General features: G+C 34.8%; 1 protein-coding gene across 2 annotated transcripts in view; it reads right to left on the bottom strand.

The window, feature by feature from the left end:
* The window catches only part of ZNF385D (zinc finger protein 385D), a 195,347-nt gene that overhangs the window by 148,743 nt on the left and 26,765 nt on the right, over window positions 1-19,839 (bottom strand). The window contains exon 2 of one of the 2 annotated variants that reach the window (XM_081932221.1): window positions 7,844-7,986. The exons of the other annotated variant lie outside the window; for it this stretch is intronic. Within the exon in view, the coding sequence (XP_081788347.1) occupies window positions 7,844-7,986 (143 nt within the window). The remainder of the gene's footprint in view (window positions 1-7,843; window positions 7,987-19,839) is intronic. 2 annotated transcript variants of the gene reach the window in all.

Genomic DNA, 19,839 nt, shown 5'->3' with positions numbered 1-19,839 from the left:
GTAAAACTAGAGTCTTGGACTTTAAGAGAGCTAATTTCAACAAACTTAGAGAGAGCTTGGGAAAAATTGCATGGATGAGAATCCTCAAGGGGAAAACAACTCAAGAAGCATGGGAAATTTTGAAAAATGAGATTACAAAAGTCCAGTCTAGCACAATACCAGTGAAGAAGAAAAATAACAGCTCCCAAAAGAAACCAGCATGGCTGCATAAAGAACTCTCTGACAAATTGAAAGACAAAAAGTATAAGTATTAAAAGTGGAAAGGCAGGGACATAACTAAGGCAGAATATCAGCAAATAGCCCGAGCCTATAAAGATGAAGTGAGGAAAGCTAAGGCTCACAATGAAGAAAGGCTTGCCACGAAAGTAAAAAAAATAACAAAAAAAAAAAGCTTCTTCCAACATGTTAAAAACAAGAAAAAAGTTAAGGAAACAATTGGTCCATTGCTGGGAGAAAGTGGCAAGAAGGTGACAAGCAACAGGGAGAAAGCAGAACTATTTAACTCATTTTTTGCATCTGTCTTTACACAAAAGGATAAAACAGTCCAACCTACCAAAAACAGCACCACAAAAATCAGATTAGGAACACAAGTTGAAATAGGGAAGAAAATGGTAAGTGAGCACCTGTCTACCCTAGATGAGTTCAAATCACCAGGACCAGATGGATTACACCCCAGGGTACTGAAGGAACTGGCAGACGAGATCTCAGAACCACTGAATTATATCTTTCAGAGATTCTGGAGCACCAGGGAACTGCAAGAGGACTGGAAAAGAGCTGATGTGGTTCCCATCTTCAAAAAAGGAAAAAAATAGATCCAGGAAACTACAAACCTATCAGCCTGACCTCTATAACAGGAAAGATTTTGGAAAAGATAATCAAGCAACGAATTAGCGAACATCTAGAAGTAAACAAAGTAATACCCAAAAGCCAACATGGGTTTGTCAAAACCAGATTATGCCAGACTAATCTTATTGCATTCTTTGACAAACTGAGAAAATTAGTGCACCAGAGGAATGTCATCAATATAGTTTACTTGGACTTCAGTAAGGCATTTGATAAGGTAGACCATAACCTACTACTAGATAAAGTAGAAGAATGTGGGTTAGACAGCATCACCACCAGCTGGATTCGTAACTGGCTGACCAACCGCACTCAACGTGTAGTCCTCAATGGAACTGCATCTACATGGTGGGAGGTATGCAGTGGAGTACCCCAAGGCTCTGTTTTGGGCCCAGTACTCTTCAACATCTTCATCAATGATTTGGATGAGGGAATAAATGGGGAACTCATCAAATTTGCAGATGACACCAAGCTGGCAGGAATAGCCAACACTCCAGAAGATAGGCTAAAGATACAGAAAGATCTTGGCAAACTTGAACATTGGGCACTATCTAATAAAATGAAATTCAATGGTGAAAATAGTAAGGTTCTACATTTAGGCAACAAAAATGAAATGCACAAGTACAGTATAGGTGGTACCTTGCTCAACAGTAGTAACTGTGAAAGGGATCTTCGAGTCCTAGTGGACTAACATTTAAATATGAGCTAGCAGTGTACAGCAGCTCCAAAAAAGCCAACACAGTCCTAGGCTGCATCAACAGAGGGATAGAATCAAGATCGCGTGAAGTGTTAATACCACTTTATAATGCCTTGGTAAGGCCACACTTTGAATACTGCATTCAGTTCAATGTAGAAAAGATGTGGAGACTCTAGAAAGAGTGCAGGGAAGAGCAACAAAGATGATTAGGGGACCGGAGACTAAAACATATGAAGAATGGTTGCAGGAACTGGGTATGTGTAGTTTAATTAAAAGAAGGACTAGGGGAGACATAGTGTTCCAATATCTCAGGGGTTGCCACAAAGAAGAGGGAGTCAAACTATTTTCCAAGGCACCTGAGGGTAGAACAAGAAGCAATGGGTGGAAACTAATCAAGGAGAGAAGCAACTTAGAACTAAGGAGAAATTTCCTGACAGTTACAACAATTAATCAGTGGAACAGCTTGCCTCCAGAAGTTGTGAATGCCCAACACTGCAAGTCTTTAAGAAGATGTTAGATAGCCATTTGTCTGAAACGGTATAGGATTTCCTGCCTAGGCAGGGGGTTGGACTAGAAGACCTCCAAGGTCCCTTCCAACTCTGCTATTGTATTGTATAACAAAGCTGGGAAGTACTGCATTTAGATTTTAACACTCCTCCTTCCTCCAGTCTTCCTCCTCACCTGAGGAAAACACATGATAAAATAAACTACTTTTAGAAGATACATTAGTAATTACATAAGTTGCATAATAATCTTGTACATATTATTTCTTTGATTTTATTTAAACTATTCAAATGACCAGAGCAAAATATTTCAGCTAATTTTATCTTGTGTTTCTTGCTGAAAAGGTAAAATTGCAAAATTAGGTACTTGCAAAGAAAAAACCACACACATAGCCTCATAAGCCACACAATTCTTCATAAAATCTTTTTAAAAGGACATGAACTCTTTTCAGAAACATTAAAAAGTATGTGCTTGTCAAACTGTCCTGTTAAGTCAAATCTAACCTACAGCTTATCTTTCCTTAGGCTGATAATGTTCTGGTTGATATGACTTGTCCCTAAAGGTTTGTCAAACAGGGAGGGACATGTTAGAAATGCACTAGCCTTTCTTAGGCAAAATATGTTTACTGAACACTATTAGCTAACTCAGGCATAAAAATTGGTAGTAAATGGAACTCAGTATAATCCAGAACATCAGGAAACTACATTAGAAAACAGAGGTCACATTGCCAAATAAAATCTCATTATTGCTGCCACTGTATGAAGTCTATACCTATATTCCATCAGAGATCAAAATTCAAAAAGCAAAATTCACAAACAGCAGTGTGATAGATTTAAGTAGATTTTTAAAAAACGTAGGTTGCCTTATTGTTCTGCTTTAGCACATGCTATCTTAAAATCAAAATGACATGTGGTAGATGATATTTCAATATTTCAACAACATTTCATTGAAACACGAAGCAGACACTGAAAATGGGATTTCCAGGGATCTAGGAATGACATAGCACAGTATAAATTTGTTGGGTACAAACCCAGATTTGGTTTGGTTTGGTTTGGTTTATTTGGATTTATATGCTGCCCTTCTCCAAAAGGACTCAGGGCGGCATACAACATTAAAAAACACACATCCCAAAAGTTAAAAAAGATTAAATCCATATCCAAAAAAACAACAAACCAAATTTTAAAAAAACAATACATTTAAAATAAGTTAAAATTAACAGGCCAGGCCAGCTTGCTGGAAAAGCCAACTTTTTAGGGCGCATCGGAAGGACCGGAGGTCAGGGATTATGCGAAGCTCCGGGGGCAGCTCATTCCAGAGGGAAGGCGCTCTCACAGAGAAGGCTCTCCCCCTGGGGGTCACCAGCCGACACTGCCTGGCTGACAGCACCCTGAGGAGGCCAACTCTGTGGGATCGTACTGGACGGTGGGAGGCTACTGGTGGCAGTAGGTGGTCTCGCAGGTACCCTGGGCCTAAGCCATGGAGTGCTTTAAAGGTCATAATTAATACCTTGAATTGCACCCGGAAAACAACCGGCAACCAGTGCAGGCCACCTAAACGGGGTGTAACATGGGAGCAACATAATTATCATGAAAAGAAAAACTAGGCTACAATGTAAAATGCCATTTACATTGCATCTTACTTTCTTGTGTCAACATGTTATTTGCCATAGCATGTGAAATTTGAGGTTGCTATTCATAAGCCATGTTAGAATTGAACAAATAATATTCTGAATCTTTGATCAAACTATTTTGTAGAATAAAGTGAATGGGCTTGTACAGTTACACGTGGATTTGCAGAATTAAACTTGAACTCTTGAACATTTGTGTTCCCTATGATTCTTTCTCTCAAGAATTACAAATCATAATTTATTGTTTGTATTAATGTTATTGTTTACCTTAATATCCCATATTAATTCTAAGGGAGCTGTTTGATAAAACATTGTAAGAAAAACTGACTATGGGAAGGTGCTCTATAGTTGAGTAATGAAAAAAAATATTTGGTCTATTCATTTTGATGTATTGAAAAAGGAAAAAAAAAACAGAAAACTAAAAGTTATTTTTATTCTGTCAGTCTGCCTATTTATACATCTAGACTCTATCTTTCTTCAAGACAGCAAGTATAAAATAGCATATTAATAATAGAGAACTATTTTGTATAGTGGTTAAAAGACACTGGGCTAGAAATCAAGCGATTGTGAGTGTTAGTCCTACCTCAGGCTTAAAACCAACTGCATGACTTGGTTTAGTAATTCCCTCAACCCTCGAAGAAGCCAAACCATTTCCAAAAATCTTACTCAAAAAGATTAGTCCAGGGAGTTGTCAGGAGTACAGATTGATTTAAAAAATAAAAAAGTTAATAGTTGAGAAGCTTTATACAATTCTTTTTCAAATTGTCCATTCTGTTATGTTTATTTATTAAACATATGTCTATGTCATTGCAATCAACATGATTTTTTTTTATTGCTTGCAAAAACAAAGTGGCAAAATGTCAGGACTAGCTTTTATAAAATCTGAAATGCAGAAAATATGATTTGAGAATTACAATTAAAAACTTTCTTTGATTATTTACTGTACAAATATATAGATAGATTCAGATCACAGCATTAGTGTGGAAGGATGGCAATATCACTTCCTTTTTTTCAAGGTTTTACACCTTGGGCTGTGCATTTCCCTGAGATGTCTTCCCTTTTGTAGCATGCAGTAATACTTTAATATGAAATTTCTATTTTCTGTACTCCCAGCTGTTGCAGAGAAGGATGAATGGTAATTATTTTGTAATGTCTCCATGATATAAGAAAAATATAGGCAATAAATTATGGAAAATGGAAAAAGTAGAGATAACCAAAATACCATCTTTGATGTCTTACAGTTTTCTACATTTTGTTCTCCAAATCTGTAAAAACTACTGCAATATATATTTTCCCCTTTATTATTGTTATTTTATTTCATTCTAGTACGTCAAAATTCATTAGCATTAAACATGCATTGGAATGAGCATGAACTATAGTAGATATGAAGCATGGAAATAGCATCACCAAAAATCCAGTTCTATTTTTAATGCCATTTTTAAATTAATGACTCACAGGATGCCAATTTTGTATACTGTTATTGATCTTGCTGTCTGCTCTTTTTTCATTTTACTATGCACAATGTAAACATGACTCAAAGTTTGGATTTTTTTTTAAAAGTCAGAATATTGCATATAGATATGCATACAGGTAGTTCTTGACTTACAACTATTTGTTTAATCACTGTTAGACGTTACAAAAGCACCGAAAAAAGTAATTTACAATCAGTTTTCACACTTATGATCTTTGCAGCATCCCTACAGTCAGGTGATCAAACCTCAGGTGCTTGGCAACCAGCATATATTACAATGGTTGTAGAATTTCAGGATCCCAGAGTTTTTATTGGCAACTTTCTTTGGAAGCTCCTGACAAGCAAAGTCAATAGTGGAATCCAGATCTTCTTAACAAACACATGATTCACTTAACAACACCAATGATTTGCTTAAAAATGCTTTAAACTTTACAACCTTGTCAAAAAAAGATTTTAAAATGGGACATGACTTACTTAACTACTCTCTTGCTTAGCAATGGAAATTTTGAGCTCAATTGTAGTTGTAAGTTGAGCACTACCAGTATCTCAGAATGTATAAAGCTTAAACTTATCCTTGAAAATTTAAGGCTCAACATTTGTAATGATTCTGGGATTTTTTCTTCTCAATATAAACTTGTTTGTTATCCAGACAGTAGGGAAAAAACATAAGGAGAGTATTTATAAACTCTTAAATGTCAAAATAATGTCAAAACTGCATATGTTAACTATAAAAATTATATTTACATAGTTAATTGTGCTTCTTAATTAATCTCAAATAGAAGAAAGCAGACAACGGGTATTCATCAAATGAATGTAAGAGCTGTCCAAGTTATTATTTTTTTCACAATATGAAAACAGCTATAGGGAACATATGTGTTTTGCAATTACACAGCTTTGTTTTATTTCTCTGCCTCTTTCCCTAACAGGACCCATCTGGTAAGATATGGAACAACCAGTTAAGAAGATAATACTATTGATGAATATTCATAAACAAGTCTCAGCTGACTTCAGCAGACTTAACTCCCAGCTATGAGTGCACAAAATTGCAGTTTAATGTTATAAATTCAATGATTTCAGTAACATTTTATCCTAAAAAAAATATTAATACTATTGCAGCTTAAGTTTCTATGTTCTTAAGACATTCCACACCCTTAAGACATTATGTTTCTACGTCTCTGTGTGTCTTTTATAATATTTATGCTACAGTATAAATTCTTCGTGTTGCAGTCGGAGAATCATAAAAACTTTGTTAGCTCCTCAGAACTACACCAATATCTGTGGTCAAACAACCCTTCAGAATTTCAATAGACACCAGCACTGTAATAAAGGACAATTAGCAGAATAATAAGTGCTGATTTTCTTGATATACAGTCCTTATTTAGAAACTGCCACAAAAATTAACTTTGCAACTAGTCCTTGGATTTAAACCACCGCAGGCCTGTAAAGCAAAGCAAAGTAAAATGATGACATTTCACTTAGCAACTGCTTTACTCAATTTCCAGGTTGTCAGTCTCAATTGCAGTCACTAAATTAGGGCTACTTGTAACAGGGCAAATAAATGGAAATTTATTCCATTTGTTAGAAGTACAGTATATACCTACATAAGGAAAATTTCTACAATCTTAGTCCCATTTCAAAATGTAAGTAGAATATATCTTTACAATATGTCTGTAGCATTTTCCTTTGAAAAGAATGTTAACACCTTGTGTGCTTTGGGAGGGAAAAGGAAGATCATGCAATTTCTCGATGTATGAGGAACAAGTTCTAGTTCATTCTATCTTCCCCATATTCAGAAGGCATGACTGTATTATAAATCAAGATTTATTCTTTCATTGAGGAGTTTAACATGTGGTTTTTGCTATATTATTCTATTCTATCTGTGGAATATCTTCATTGGGAAGAATCATCTGGCACACATTTAATGATTTCTGGGGCATTAAGTGGTTTTGTTTTTGTTTAAAAAAAAAACTCCTAGCACTTCAGCATCTATTTTAGTGCTTTTTATGTTTTACATGTTGTTCCTGGTGCATTTGCTACTTTGTTGTCATTCTAGTTAGTGATTCTGATCTGGTGTTTTGTCATCATTAAGTTCTATAGACTTAATTAAACCAAAGAAATGCAGCTAGTGGGCAGTTTAAGAATATAATAAACAAATAGAGTGATTCATGGGAAAGCTCAGCCCTATTTAGTATGCTTGTTAAAAGTTATTCAACATTATTAGTTTCCACACTACTATGATACTGAGGAATTTATCAGTTTAGTTTACATCACCATAAATAATTTAAATACTTCTTTTGAGTTTTATTTAGAACTCATGGAAAAAGCAGATGAACATTAATTTATAATTAACTACTTCAAAATAATAGATCTGATATGTTATTTCATTAGTTATAATTAATCCAATAACTAATTTGACAGAAACAAATTATAAGATAATTACTCTTAAAGAGAATATTTGTAGCTCAGGGTTAAAATAAGAGGACACTGGTGGTCTCTGTGCTTGGTTGGGGTTTTTTTTTTTTTTTGCAGATGTTTCATTATCCAAACTGGATAACATCATCAGAGACTAATTGCAGATTTAGTGTGTGTACATGCAATGTGTTGTATCTATGTGTGTACGCATTTGTATGAAGATATTCTTTGGCTTGCTAATAGTTAAATGGAAGTATGCAACATGGAACTAAAACTTCGCTATAGTACTTACAGCATTAAAGTTGGGGAAGAGATTGACAGCTGCAGCAGTGTCCAGTGGGAATGGAAGGAAGGGTTTGAGATCCAATGATGGCGGCAAGGCGGGGATTGAAGATCGTACCAGGGCTGGAAGAGCAGGGCTCTGGCATGTACCTCCTATATAAGGAAAAAGAAAAGAATAAATGAAATCATACATAATGGTTTCTTAGTTGGACAGCAGGTATTAAAACCAAATCAGTAAACATCACTCCCATTTTTTTAGGAAGCCTAGCAGGAAACAGTTGTTTTTTTTCCACTAGCTTTTCAACTGTTGTGTTGATTTCCAGATTGCTCCAAGTACATCCTTGTCTCTTGTAATATCAGCCATTTTTTTAAGAATAATAATTCTTTTGAGATTCTGTTCACTGAAAATATTACTTGGACAAACTAAGGACCTTTGTCAATTAAATTTATTTAGTCCAGCCGCATTGATGCCAGGATTATTTAAGGAGTATCAAATTGATATTGATAACAATCCAAGAAACATTTTCCTAGTTCCTTCTTTTGTCTTCTTGTTCTGGCTCTTTAAGGAATGATTAATGATAATATTGCCTTGTTTTCTAATGATTTGTTCTATTTCATGAGTATGCCTACGGCATAGAATAAGATACAACACATCCAAAACAGCACTTACGTTACATAATTAAATGTTTTATGAATGACAAATTACATGATTAGGTTTGCAAGAAATTTAGAACTTTAACCTAAGCTATGGAGCAAAACCTGAAATACTTTTTCATAAGTCCGATGCAATCTTTAAGAAAACAGTCCAAATATACACCTGGCTTCTTAAAATATTAACAGCACTTTGGATCATTTAAAGCAATGCTGTGTAACATCTTGCTTATAATCTTTGCTTCACTTTTGAGTCCATGAAGCTGAGGAAGCCCTTTGAGGGATATAAACCTTTAGATTTTAGAGGGATATTTTGCCATGCTCCCTTATTGTGGTATAGTACTCTTTTTATCCACTTGTTTAGGATTTAGTTGTCAGCACTAATGGCTGACAACTAGAATGAAATTATTGAATTAGAGATTGGCAGTTAGGAGGAAGGTGAACAACTCATCCTTCTCAGAAGAAAAAAGAAGTCAGAAACATTTGCCTTTTTAAAAAAGAAGAAAGGACTTATGCAGCTCTACCATTGCAAAGAATAAACCTACATTGATGCCTGTAATTTTCTTCTTTCCAAATTACTGTTTAAAATTGTTGTTTTGCCAATTTGTTTCAAATAGTCTCTGGCAAGTATCCTAAAGCATGCCCGCAGGCAAAAGTAATATGAAAATTAGCCATGAAGTATGATTTTATTGATCAAAGACAGCCTATTATAATATGAATGGGAAAAAGGATAGAAATACATTTTCAATTTACTCCATATAATTAAAAATCATTTCTGTTTGCAACACTTAAAAGATTTTCTTTTTACTCTTAATAAATTAATTCATGTATTTATCCATAGCATTTGTATGGGGGCTTTATAATTAACTTATGTGACTGATTTCAGTGAATAACCTAGTAAAAGACTGTTATAAAAGCAGGCAATACAATATGAAATGAAGCATTCTCTAAAATTCTGGACAGAATTTTCAAATCATTTAGAAAATATATTGTTATATTAATCTTTGCTTTCCTGATAACAATAGAAAAGACATATTGAAATGAAACCATACTTCTCTTGGATTTTGATAAGCATATTTCTCTTTGACATGGATCACCATTTGTTCCTAACTCCTTATGACAGGTTGCAACATATTCAATAGTCTGAAAACCTAGAGGTATTAGTTTAAAATGGTTCTCTATTTTGCTACAACACTAGATCATCATCGTAGGTATTATTTTTAAAAAAAAAAATCAGGAAATTCTTAAACTTTAACTGTATTCTTTTAATCTGACAGACAGAAGCAGACTGTAACAACCAGGTCTCAGGAGTTAAGAAAAAAAAAGCAAAGAAATGACATACACATAGTTCACAATATTTCAGAGTAGTGAGGATTTAATACTCAGTCATTTTCACTGTAGCAAATAATCATATTTATTAATAATATCTGTAGATTTTACATATAGATAACAAATTCTTATTTCATTAGCAAATCTGGCAAGGGAGATACCTTGAATCTAAATTGAATCATTTGCACAATACAGTCTTTGATTAACAATCCAAATTAGCAGCAACAACTTCATTGTTAAGTGACATGGTAGTTAAATGAAGCATCACAGGACTGCAGTGTGCTTATGACCTCACTTTTGCTGTGGTTAAGTTGGGCATCATATGATTATAACTTATTATTTATTCCTGGCTTCTCTGTTGACTCTGCTTGTTAGAAGCTAGCTGTGAAGCATGCAAATGGTGATCACGTAACTGTGTGATGGTTGTAAAGACCCACCAGTTGAATGGTGATCATGTGATCACAAGGATGTTACTACAGTTATAAGCACAAGAATTGGTTATAAAGTTAGTTTTTCAGCATTGTTATAACATCAAAAAGTTGCTAAAGGGAAGGCAGCTTTTAAGCAAGTCTATCTGTATGAAAATGCTGTGAGAAAATATCTCAACTGAGGCTTCATTTCAGCTTTTAAGTGAAGATTCATGATATAGTATACTAAATTGTCCATTCTTCAAATCAGTTGACAGCCCTTTCTTACTATCTTTTTAGTTATTTTCTAAAATGCCTGACAAAATTTTAGTGATAAGGAAATGTCTGTCTAATAAATCAAGCAGATTAATTTATAGCTCATATTTATTTCACACTGTGCAGTGACTTCCTTGGAATCTCTTGGTGATTTACAACACTTGTGAAAGTGGAAATTGAATCCGACCTTTAGGAAAGAGCTATTATGGAAAGAGAGACAATAAAAGAATAATACATGGAGTCAATGTTCATCTTAAGAGAACCAGACAGTCATTCATCAGGTGGTTAAATATCAGCTAAATTGACCTGAGGGAATCAGGTGCATTTAAGACACTGCAATGAGTGCTGAGAATGTTGGCACATAGACCAAGTACTTGATAAATCCAGTACTCAAGTACAATAACTGAATATAAACATAATAAAAATAAGAACCAGGCAGTTACAAAGTAGAATGCTGTTTTTCATAGATTAAGTCAGTTAGCCAATCAAATTCTTCTGCCTGATACTCATTTCCATTTGACGGATTTCTACAATGCTCTAAACAATAAGCATTCTATAGTCTCTGAACACAGACTATCTTTACTATCTTTTGTTTTTTCCTTGCTTCCTCCCAAGGGTTTTTCTCCCACAAACTACAGGCTCCCTCAAAACAAATGCTCTCTTCTTCTGAAGAAGTGGCCCATTTTTGCAACATAGGCACTGGTATTCATGAATTAGAATGGGCAGGTTAGTGCCTATAGGTGCCATGATTTCTGCAAAAGTCTTAAACAGTAGGAATACCTCACTAGTTCTTTGATATGTATTAAGGTAAAGGTAAAGATTCCCCTTGCATATATGTGCTAGTCATTCCCGACTCCAAGGGTGGTGTCATCTCTGTTTCAAAGCCAAAGAGCCAGTGTTGTCCAAAGACGTTTCCATGGTCATGTGTCTGACATGACAAAACCAGTGGTGGGTTCCTACCAGTTCGGACTGGTTCAGCCGAACCAGTAATGGTCTGGTGGCCTGGGTCGCTAGGACTGGCAGTGACCCAGGCCTGCCACGCCCCCGAACCGGTTCTCTGATTTTTGTTTTTTAGTTCTTCACATGCACAGCACAATTTTCATTGCACAAATTTAATTTTTCATTTTTTAATGTGCGCATGCACAGACCTATTTGTGTGCAAATAGGTATGTGCGTGAAGTGAACTGGCAATAATGCCAGCAGCAACCACCCTTGGACTAAATACTGAAGGCTAACGGAACACTGTTACCTTCCCACCAAAAGTGGTTCCTATTTTTCTACTTGTATTTTTACATGCTTTCAAACTGCTAGGTTGGCAGAAGCTGGGACAAGTAACAGGAGCTCACTCCATTACGCAGCACAAGGGATTCAAACCGCTGAACTGCCGACTTTTCTGATCGACAAGCTCAGCGTCTTAGCCACTGAGCCATCGAGTCCCTTTTGATATGCATTACATTGGTATATATTAATTTCACCTTATTCAGATGTACTTTTCATCAGAATCAGTTGCCAACCGATAATATGAACAGTTGAAAAAAGAATTAGTTGCTTTGTCTAACAATAATTCAGTTTGACAAACACAGATTGGAATGGCAGAATGTTAGGATTTAGCTTCACCAACAATAAATGCCCCATTACTCTCTCTTCTAAAGATACTCCATGTTGCTCCACATGTCAGAGCAAACAACTCTAATTGAGTTGCAAGCTGCAAGTAAGAAATGTATAAGAAATATCTTATGGATAAACATCATAGAAATGTCTTTGCCAAGTAGAAAGGATGTCTTTAAATTGTTAAATAAACTCAATCATTTTGCATATTTTAAATGAAAGCATTTCGTTCTGTTTATATGCTTGTATTCAGTTCTCATAACAATAGTAACCAAAACATCATCTATTAGGTTTCATAACATCACAATCATAATAGAACATATTTATTCTTCCAGGAGAAAAATTACATTTTCCTATCAGTTCTGAATTGTTTTCATGCCTGGAAAGTACAAAAATATTTGCTTAAAAAATATTGGTTGATCTTTCAGAACAACTTAGGTTCATTACAGTGTAATAGAGACATGATAACACTGAAACTCTTCTATAATCCCCAATGATACTTTTACTTTAGCTTTAACCTATATTGGGGAAATAAGGACTATACATTAGGTATAGAAAAGTAAAAGACTAGTGGTGATATGAATTCCTGCCAGCTAATTGTTATAAGATGGCCCTGTGATTGTATGTCATTATTTTAGGGTTTTACTTTTTAATATGAAAGAAGATTAATAATCATAGAAACTTCATTCATTAAATTAAATTATTAAAACAAATTTAGATTTTATCTTGACTGTCTTGCTTGCTTTTTACAATACAGCTTCAGAATTCCATTAAAATATTCATTTGTATTCAGGATATTTGGATTCTCAAATGGTATGCATAAAGTATTTGCACAGAATAGCTTTGACAATGTGAAACTCATAATGTTATATGTAACATCCCGGTGTCTAGCTCATATATACAGATAAACTATTTAAATTCTACACAAAATAACTATTTCTATTATTATTATTATTATTATTATTATTATTATTATTATTATTATTATTATTATTATTATTATTATTGCATCAACAGAATTGTATCACAGCGGCCAGTTGTTTTGCCAGATTTGGTATTATTATTATTATTATTATTATTATTATTATTATTATTATTATTATTATTATTATTATTATTGCATCAACAGAATTGTATCACAGCGGCCAGTTGTTTTGCCAGATTTGGTATTATTATTATTATTATTATTATTATTATTATTATTATTATTATTATTATTATTATTATTATTATTATTATTATTATTATTATTATTAATTATTATTATTATTATTATTATTATTATTATTATTATTATTATTATTATTATTATTATTATTATTATTATTATACGATTGGATCACAGCGGCCAGTTGTTTCGCCGGATTTGGCATTGATTACTAGTCAGGCCCCACCCAGGGGCCTAGGACATCGTAGCGTATTTTTATAATATATGTGCAGATCCAAGCAGTGCAGCTTTTTGCATTTGACTGATGGTGATTTTGTCAAGTTTTAACTGTTTTAAATGTAATTCCAGTGCTTTTGGAATAGCACCCAGTGTGCCAATTACCACTGGAATTACCACTGCTGGTTTGTGCCATAATCGTTGAATTTCAATTTTTAAGTCCTGGTATTTCGTGATTTTTTCATGTTCCTTCTCGTTGACCCTGCTATCACCTGGTATTGCGATGTCTATGGTTGTAACCTTATTTTTCTCAACCAGTGTGATGTCTGGTGTGTAATGCGCCAGTATTTTGTCCGTTTGTATATGAAAATCCCATAGGATCTTGACCATCTGATTTTCGGTGACTTTTTCAGGCTTATGTTCCCACCCGTTTGTTGTTGTTTTAATATTATAATTTTTGCACAAATTCCAGTGGATCATTTGTGTTACTGAATTGTGCCGCAATTTATAATCAGTCTGCATGATTTTTTTACAGCAGCTGAGTATGTGGTCAACAGTTTCATCAACTTCTTTGCAGAGTCTACATTTGGCATCATCAGAGGATTTTTCAATTTTGGCCTTAATGGCATTTGTTTGGATCACTTGTTCTTGCGCAGCCAGGATTAGTGACTCTGTTTCTTTCTTCAATATACCTGTTGTTAACCATAACCAGGTTTTTTCGCTGTCCACTTTATCTTTTATTTTTTCCAGAAATTGACCATGCAATGCTTTGTTCTGCCAACTCTCCATTCTTGATTTTATCACATCTTTTCTGTATTCTTTTTTCGTCTGTTGGGCCTTCAGTAGATTTTTGTTCTTTACTTCGATTAATAGATGTTCTTGACTTTCTTTTAAATAATCAGCCAGTGCATGTTTTTCTTCTTCAACTATTTGCTTCACTTGTAATAATCCTCTGCCACCTGATTTTCGGGGCAAATATAGTCTATCAGTGTCACCGCGTGGATGTAAACTGTAGTGCATTGTCATTAGTTTCCTGGTTTTTCGGTCCAAACTGTCCAAATCAGCTTGTGTCCAGTTAACTATACCAGCTGTGTATCTTATAACTGGTATTGCCCAGGTATTTATGGCCTTGATTGTATTTCCACCATTTAATTTTGATTTCAAAATCTTCCTAACTCTTTTGGTGTACTCTCTCCTGACAATAGTTTTTACTTCTCCATGTTTGAAGTTATCCAACTGCAGAATGCCTAAGTATTTGTAGGCTTCATTTTCGTTGCATTTAATTAGTTGGCCATTGGGCATTTCAATTCCCTCACACGCAGTGATTTTGCCCCTTTTTATGGATACAGTGGCACATTTTTCCATGCCAAACTGCATTGAAATATCGGTGCTGAATACTCGGACTGTGTTTGTCAGTGATTGGATTTCTATTTCTGACTTACCATAGAGTTTCAAATCATCCATATATAATAAATGCGAAATTATTTCAGCTTCTTTGGCTGCTTGGTAGCACAAAAATATTTATTTTTGTGACATTGTAAGCAAACATCGGTGAACAATTGAACCTGGAAAGTTCTACTTATTTGGAATGTTCATGAATGCCATCATTGTTTTAATATTGCAAAGAGTATTATGGATTTTAAGCCGAAAAATTATATTTACATCTTTCCTTGATAGCAGTCTATTATAATCTTGGGTAACTACATAAGTCATTTCTCTGCTATATGTGAATCAGATAAGAAGATTAATTTGCTTCTTTGAAATCTATTGATCCTATCAGTTAGATGTGCTCATCTCTAAACTCTTTCCAGTCAATTGCAGGATTAAGTTCTGGAAGCAGGTATCTTATCAGAATGTTTCTTTCAAATGTGTTTTCCAATCTGTATTTTGAAGATTCAAATACTCTAGTGAAATACAGCACTATGTTGACCTTTATGGAATGGGTTTCACTGGAGGAAGGAAAAGGAGTTATTTTCATCTTCAGGGATGCAACTCATATGACTACCAACAGTTCTTCAGATCAGCCACACTAGAAATCTTTGAAATTTAAGAGGGAGGAGTAAATCTTACTTAGAGTCACTGGATTTTGTCCATTATTTACATTTGTTTAAATTACTATTAATAGAACTATTTGCCCTAATTAAATTGAATTTTTTTTATTTCATATTCTGTGTATGCAAGTGTTAATGTGTACACTCACATATTTTAACATCTAATCCCACAACCTCTTAAAAGAATTTGTTTTTAAAAATCATCTCCAGAAATTACTAATTCAACAATATTAGATTACATATTGCCTCAGAACTGAATTACTTTTATATACTGCAGGAATGAACTTATATTGAAGCATTCTGATAATACTTCTTTTATGATTTCTTTACAATGTTTATTTTTATTTCTTTATTAGATTTTATACAGTTTTCCACCTTTTGAGAAAAATTCAAAGCAGTAGACTTGGTGCTTCCTATAATTTTATCCAACAAAATCCTGAGGTAGATTAGAGTGACAAAAATGACTGGCCTTACGTTATTCAATGAGTTTCCATGGCTGATGTCTCAAAGGTGTTTTTTTTTCAAAAGGCAGCTGGACTGATTTTCCTTGAAGAAGAGAACATTTTGCTTCTCATCCAAAAACTTAATCTGTTCAGGCAGATGGTGGGGCTATGGAAAGATTAGTTCTGACAGGATAGCAAGGTTGGAATCATATTTCTTTGCAGTCATCTGGTCATTAACACTCTCCCTGAGAACTCTTGAGGATACTTGGGGGCTTTAATTGTGCCCTCAAAGTCAGTGTATCAGATGGCAAATAGGAGTGGAATCTTTTGGAACTACTCAAAGAACAATGTTGTGAAAAGGAGATAGGTAGTATCTTATCCCTCCCCCTTTGTTGAGAGGACTGCTCAATATTAACATATGAGGTGTTAACATAACATAAAAATATCCAGACACTCCATAATTGATGATAAACAAAATGTGTTTGGTACCAATCTAATATTTTATCTTCTACAATGTGTTGTATCACTTTATTCTTACTATTTTAGTTTATTTTATATTTAAGACCTCTTCCCTTAGGCATTACCATATTTTGGTTCTTTAATATTTTGGGCTTGCAATAGATAAGGCACTGGAAAGTGCATCTTATCTATTGCAAGCCCATTTCTATGAAATCCAATTAGCTTCTAGCTTTTAGGACAGCATTTAAGACTTGGCTCTTCTCCAAGCATTGGGATAGGATAAGGTCAGAATGAAATGAGACTGTAAAGTAACATCGGGGAAAGGTGGTTATAGTACCAGGTTTTTCTGTTTTAGATTTATTGGTCTTTTGTGTTTATTTCTTGTGGTTTTATTGCTGCATATACTTTTATTTTTGGATAAGCCACTCAGAATTTTGTTTTACAGATGTTATACATACATACATACATACATACATACATACATACATACATAGACAGGTATGTCTCTTTTGGCCTCAGTGGGGTCTCTAGATGAGAAGGCAGTGCCAATTAAAGAGTAGGTTTGTTAATTAAGGTTCCTCCAGAAGCAAAAGATGGAAGTTGCAATTGAAGAAGGGGATGCCTTTACTCAGCTTCAGTGGGTGCCCCAGTTATGGTCTTACCTGTGTTGAGAGCATCTGGCTAAAATGGCTCATGCTCTCGTCACCATCCATTACACCACTGCAAAATGCTCTACATGGAAATGCCTTTAAAAACCACCTGGAAGCTGTAAAATGCTCCGATGCTCATCAGAAATTTCCACTGAGAGATTATGATACCTCTTATCTTAGATTCTGCCTTGGTTGTCTATTCGCTTCTGAGTACAATTTAAAGTACTGGTACCAGATTACTACAAGACCCATTGGTTCAATTACTGAGTTCATATCAGGTAAGTAGTTGGTCCTCATTTCTAGCAAGTGAAGGGAAAAAACACCTGGGAGTGTTTTCCAGCAACTGCCTTCTGTAATGGTCTCTATAATTTTTCATAAGAAGCTGAGGATGGAGCCCTTATGGAAGATGAGATACCAGGTTTGGTTTATATGTTTATGTTTTTGGTTACATTTGGTTCTTTGTTTTAATGTATGGTTTTATCTTCTATGTAGCTTGGTGTTGAATAAATTTGTTCAAAGCTTTTAAAAAGAAATATATTGATATTAAACTGGCAAAATGATATTCATTTTGTAGCTTTGTTTCTGCACAGTGCTTTTATTTTAAGAAAGGAAAAAATTGCAAAATGTAGGAATAGGAACACATAGGAAAATTTAAAAATAAATGACATTAGTATGTTGCATACAGTTATTTAGAGTCAAACAGCAAACAAGTTTAATAAATAATTATGGTTGGTTACACACTCAGCCAGCTATTTAAACTTGATTTGTCATTTTTATCCATTTATCAAGTCCCTTCCAAAATGTTGTTTGATGGTATTAATATATATTGTCACAGGATAAAAGCTTTTCATTATTTTCCGGATATGAATGGTAAATCTACATTTTTAAAAATACTGAATTATTTTTGTTAAACCATGGTCTTTTACTTATTCCTATTATTTCATCAAGCTAATATGTATGTTGTTTGAATTACACCAGTTTGAGGTTTTGGATGCAAGTCACCATTCATGAGACAATATATCTCAAAAAAAAAAAAATCTCATACCATACACTTAACCCATATGATACTGCCTAAAAATATTTGTACAAATCATTTAATATTATTAGTCTCACAAATTAATTGTTTTCATAGAAAATGGTGGTGCTTTCATGATTTTTGCTTCATCAAAGAAACTATACATACATACATACATACATACATACATACATACATACACACACACACATATACAAGACTAGCATGCATGCATGTATGTGTGTGTGTGTATGTGTGTGTGTCTGTGTGTATATATATATATATAGAGAGAGAGAGACATACATACATACATACATACATACATACATACATACATACATACATACATACAGCAACAAGAAGAAATAGCACTCACCAACCTGAGAAAAGACAACAACACAATCATTCTCCCAGCAGACAAAGGAAATGCCACAGTGGTGATGAACACATCTGACTACCAAGCCAAACTACCCAACCTACTCCAAGACCCTGCTTACAAACCTATAAACACAGACCCCACCACCTACCTGGAAAAAAACACCAAATCTAAAATAAAAGCCTCTGCCATCAGTGAAGAGATCCAGCAAAGAATCATCCCCAGAGAGAAATCTTCCAGATGCCCCAAGCTCTATGGCCTCCCCAAGACACACAAAGAAGAGATACCACTCAGACCCATAGTGAGCTCCATAGGCTCACCTCTACAGAATCTTGCCAAATTCCTCACCAAACAACTCCAACCCTACGCAGAATTCATCACCTCACACGTACAAAACTCACTCCACTTCATAGAAACAATAAAGAAACAAAACCTACAACCCAGCGACCTACTCGTGAGTTTCGATGTCATATCCTTCTTCACCCAAGTGCCTATAAAAGAAGCCTTGAGAGCCATCCAGAACAAACACAACCCCCTTAAACACATCCTGAACCTGACCAACCACTGCCTAACCAACACATACTTCATCCATAATGGACAAAGATACAAACAGATAGAAGGAGCACCCATGGGATCACCCCTCTCACCTGTCATTGCAAACTTATACATGGAACATTTTGAAACCAACGCCTTAGACAAATCTGAACACAAACCCAAACTCTGGCTTAGATATGTTGATGACACTTTCGTGATTTGGCCACACAGGAAAGAAAAACTGGACAACTTCCTCACACATCTCAACAGCCTACACCCCAAAATACAATTCACCCTGGAAATAGAAGCAAACAACCAACTTCCCTTTCTGGATGTCCTAATCTACAAAAAAACCAATGGCTCCCTAAAACACACCATCTACCGGAAAAAAACACACACCAACCGCTACTTAAATGCACAATCTCATCACCACCCTGCACAGATCAACTCTGTAGCCAAGACCCTCATCTCCAGAACCAAATGCCTAGCCGACAAAGACCACCTGAAAACTGAATTACACAAACTCACAAATGTATTAATCTCCAACGGATTCCAAAGAAAAACAATCACCAACCTAATCCAAAAGGAGACTCCCCCCAAAAAACCAAGACACAGAACAGGACAATGGCATCGCCCTCCTCCCTTACATCAAAGGCACCACAGATAAAATCAGCAAAATTCTCCACAAGCACAATATCAAGACAGCCTTCACCACTGGCCAAAAAATAGCCAACAACTTAAGAAACCCCAAAGACAAAATCCAGCTAGAAAACCAAGGAGTCTACGAAATACCATGCAAAATCTGCTCGGCAACATATATAGG

The sequence above is a fragment of the Natrix helvetica genome (assembly GCF_964273705.1).
Source record: "Natrix helvetica genome assembly, chromosome: Z".
Lineage (NCBI taxonomy): Eukaryota > Metazoa > Chordata > Lepidosauria > Squamata > Natricidae > Natrix > Natrix helvetica.
Note: the sequence above shows the minus strand (reverse complement) of the source record. Positions and strands in the feature narration are given on the sequence as shown.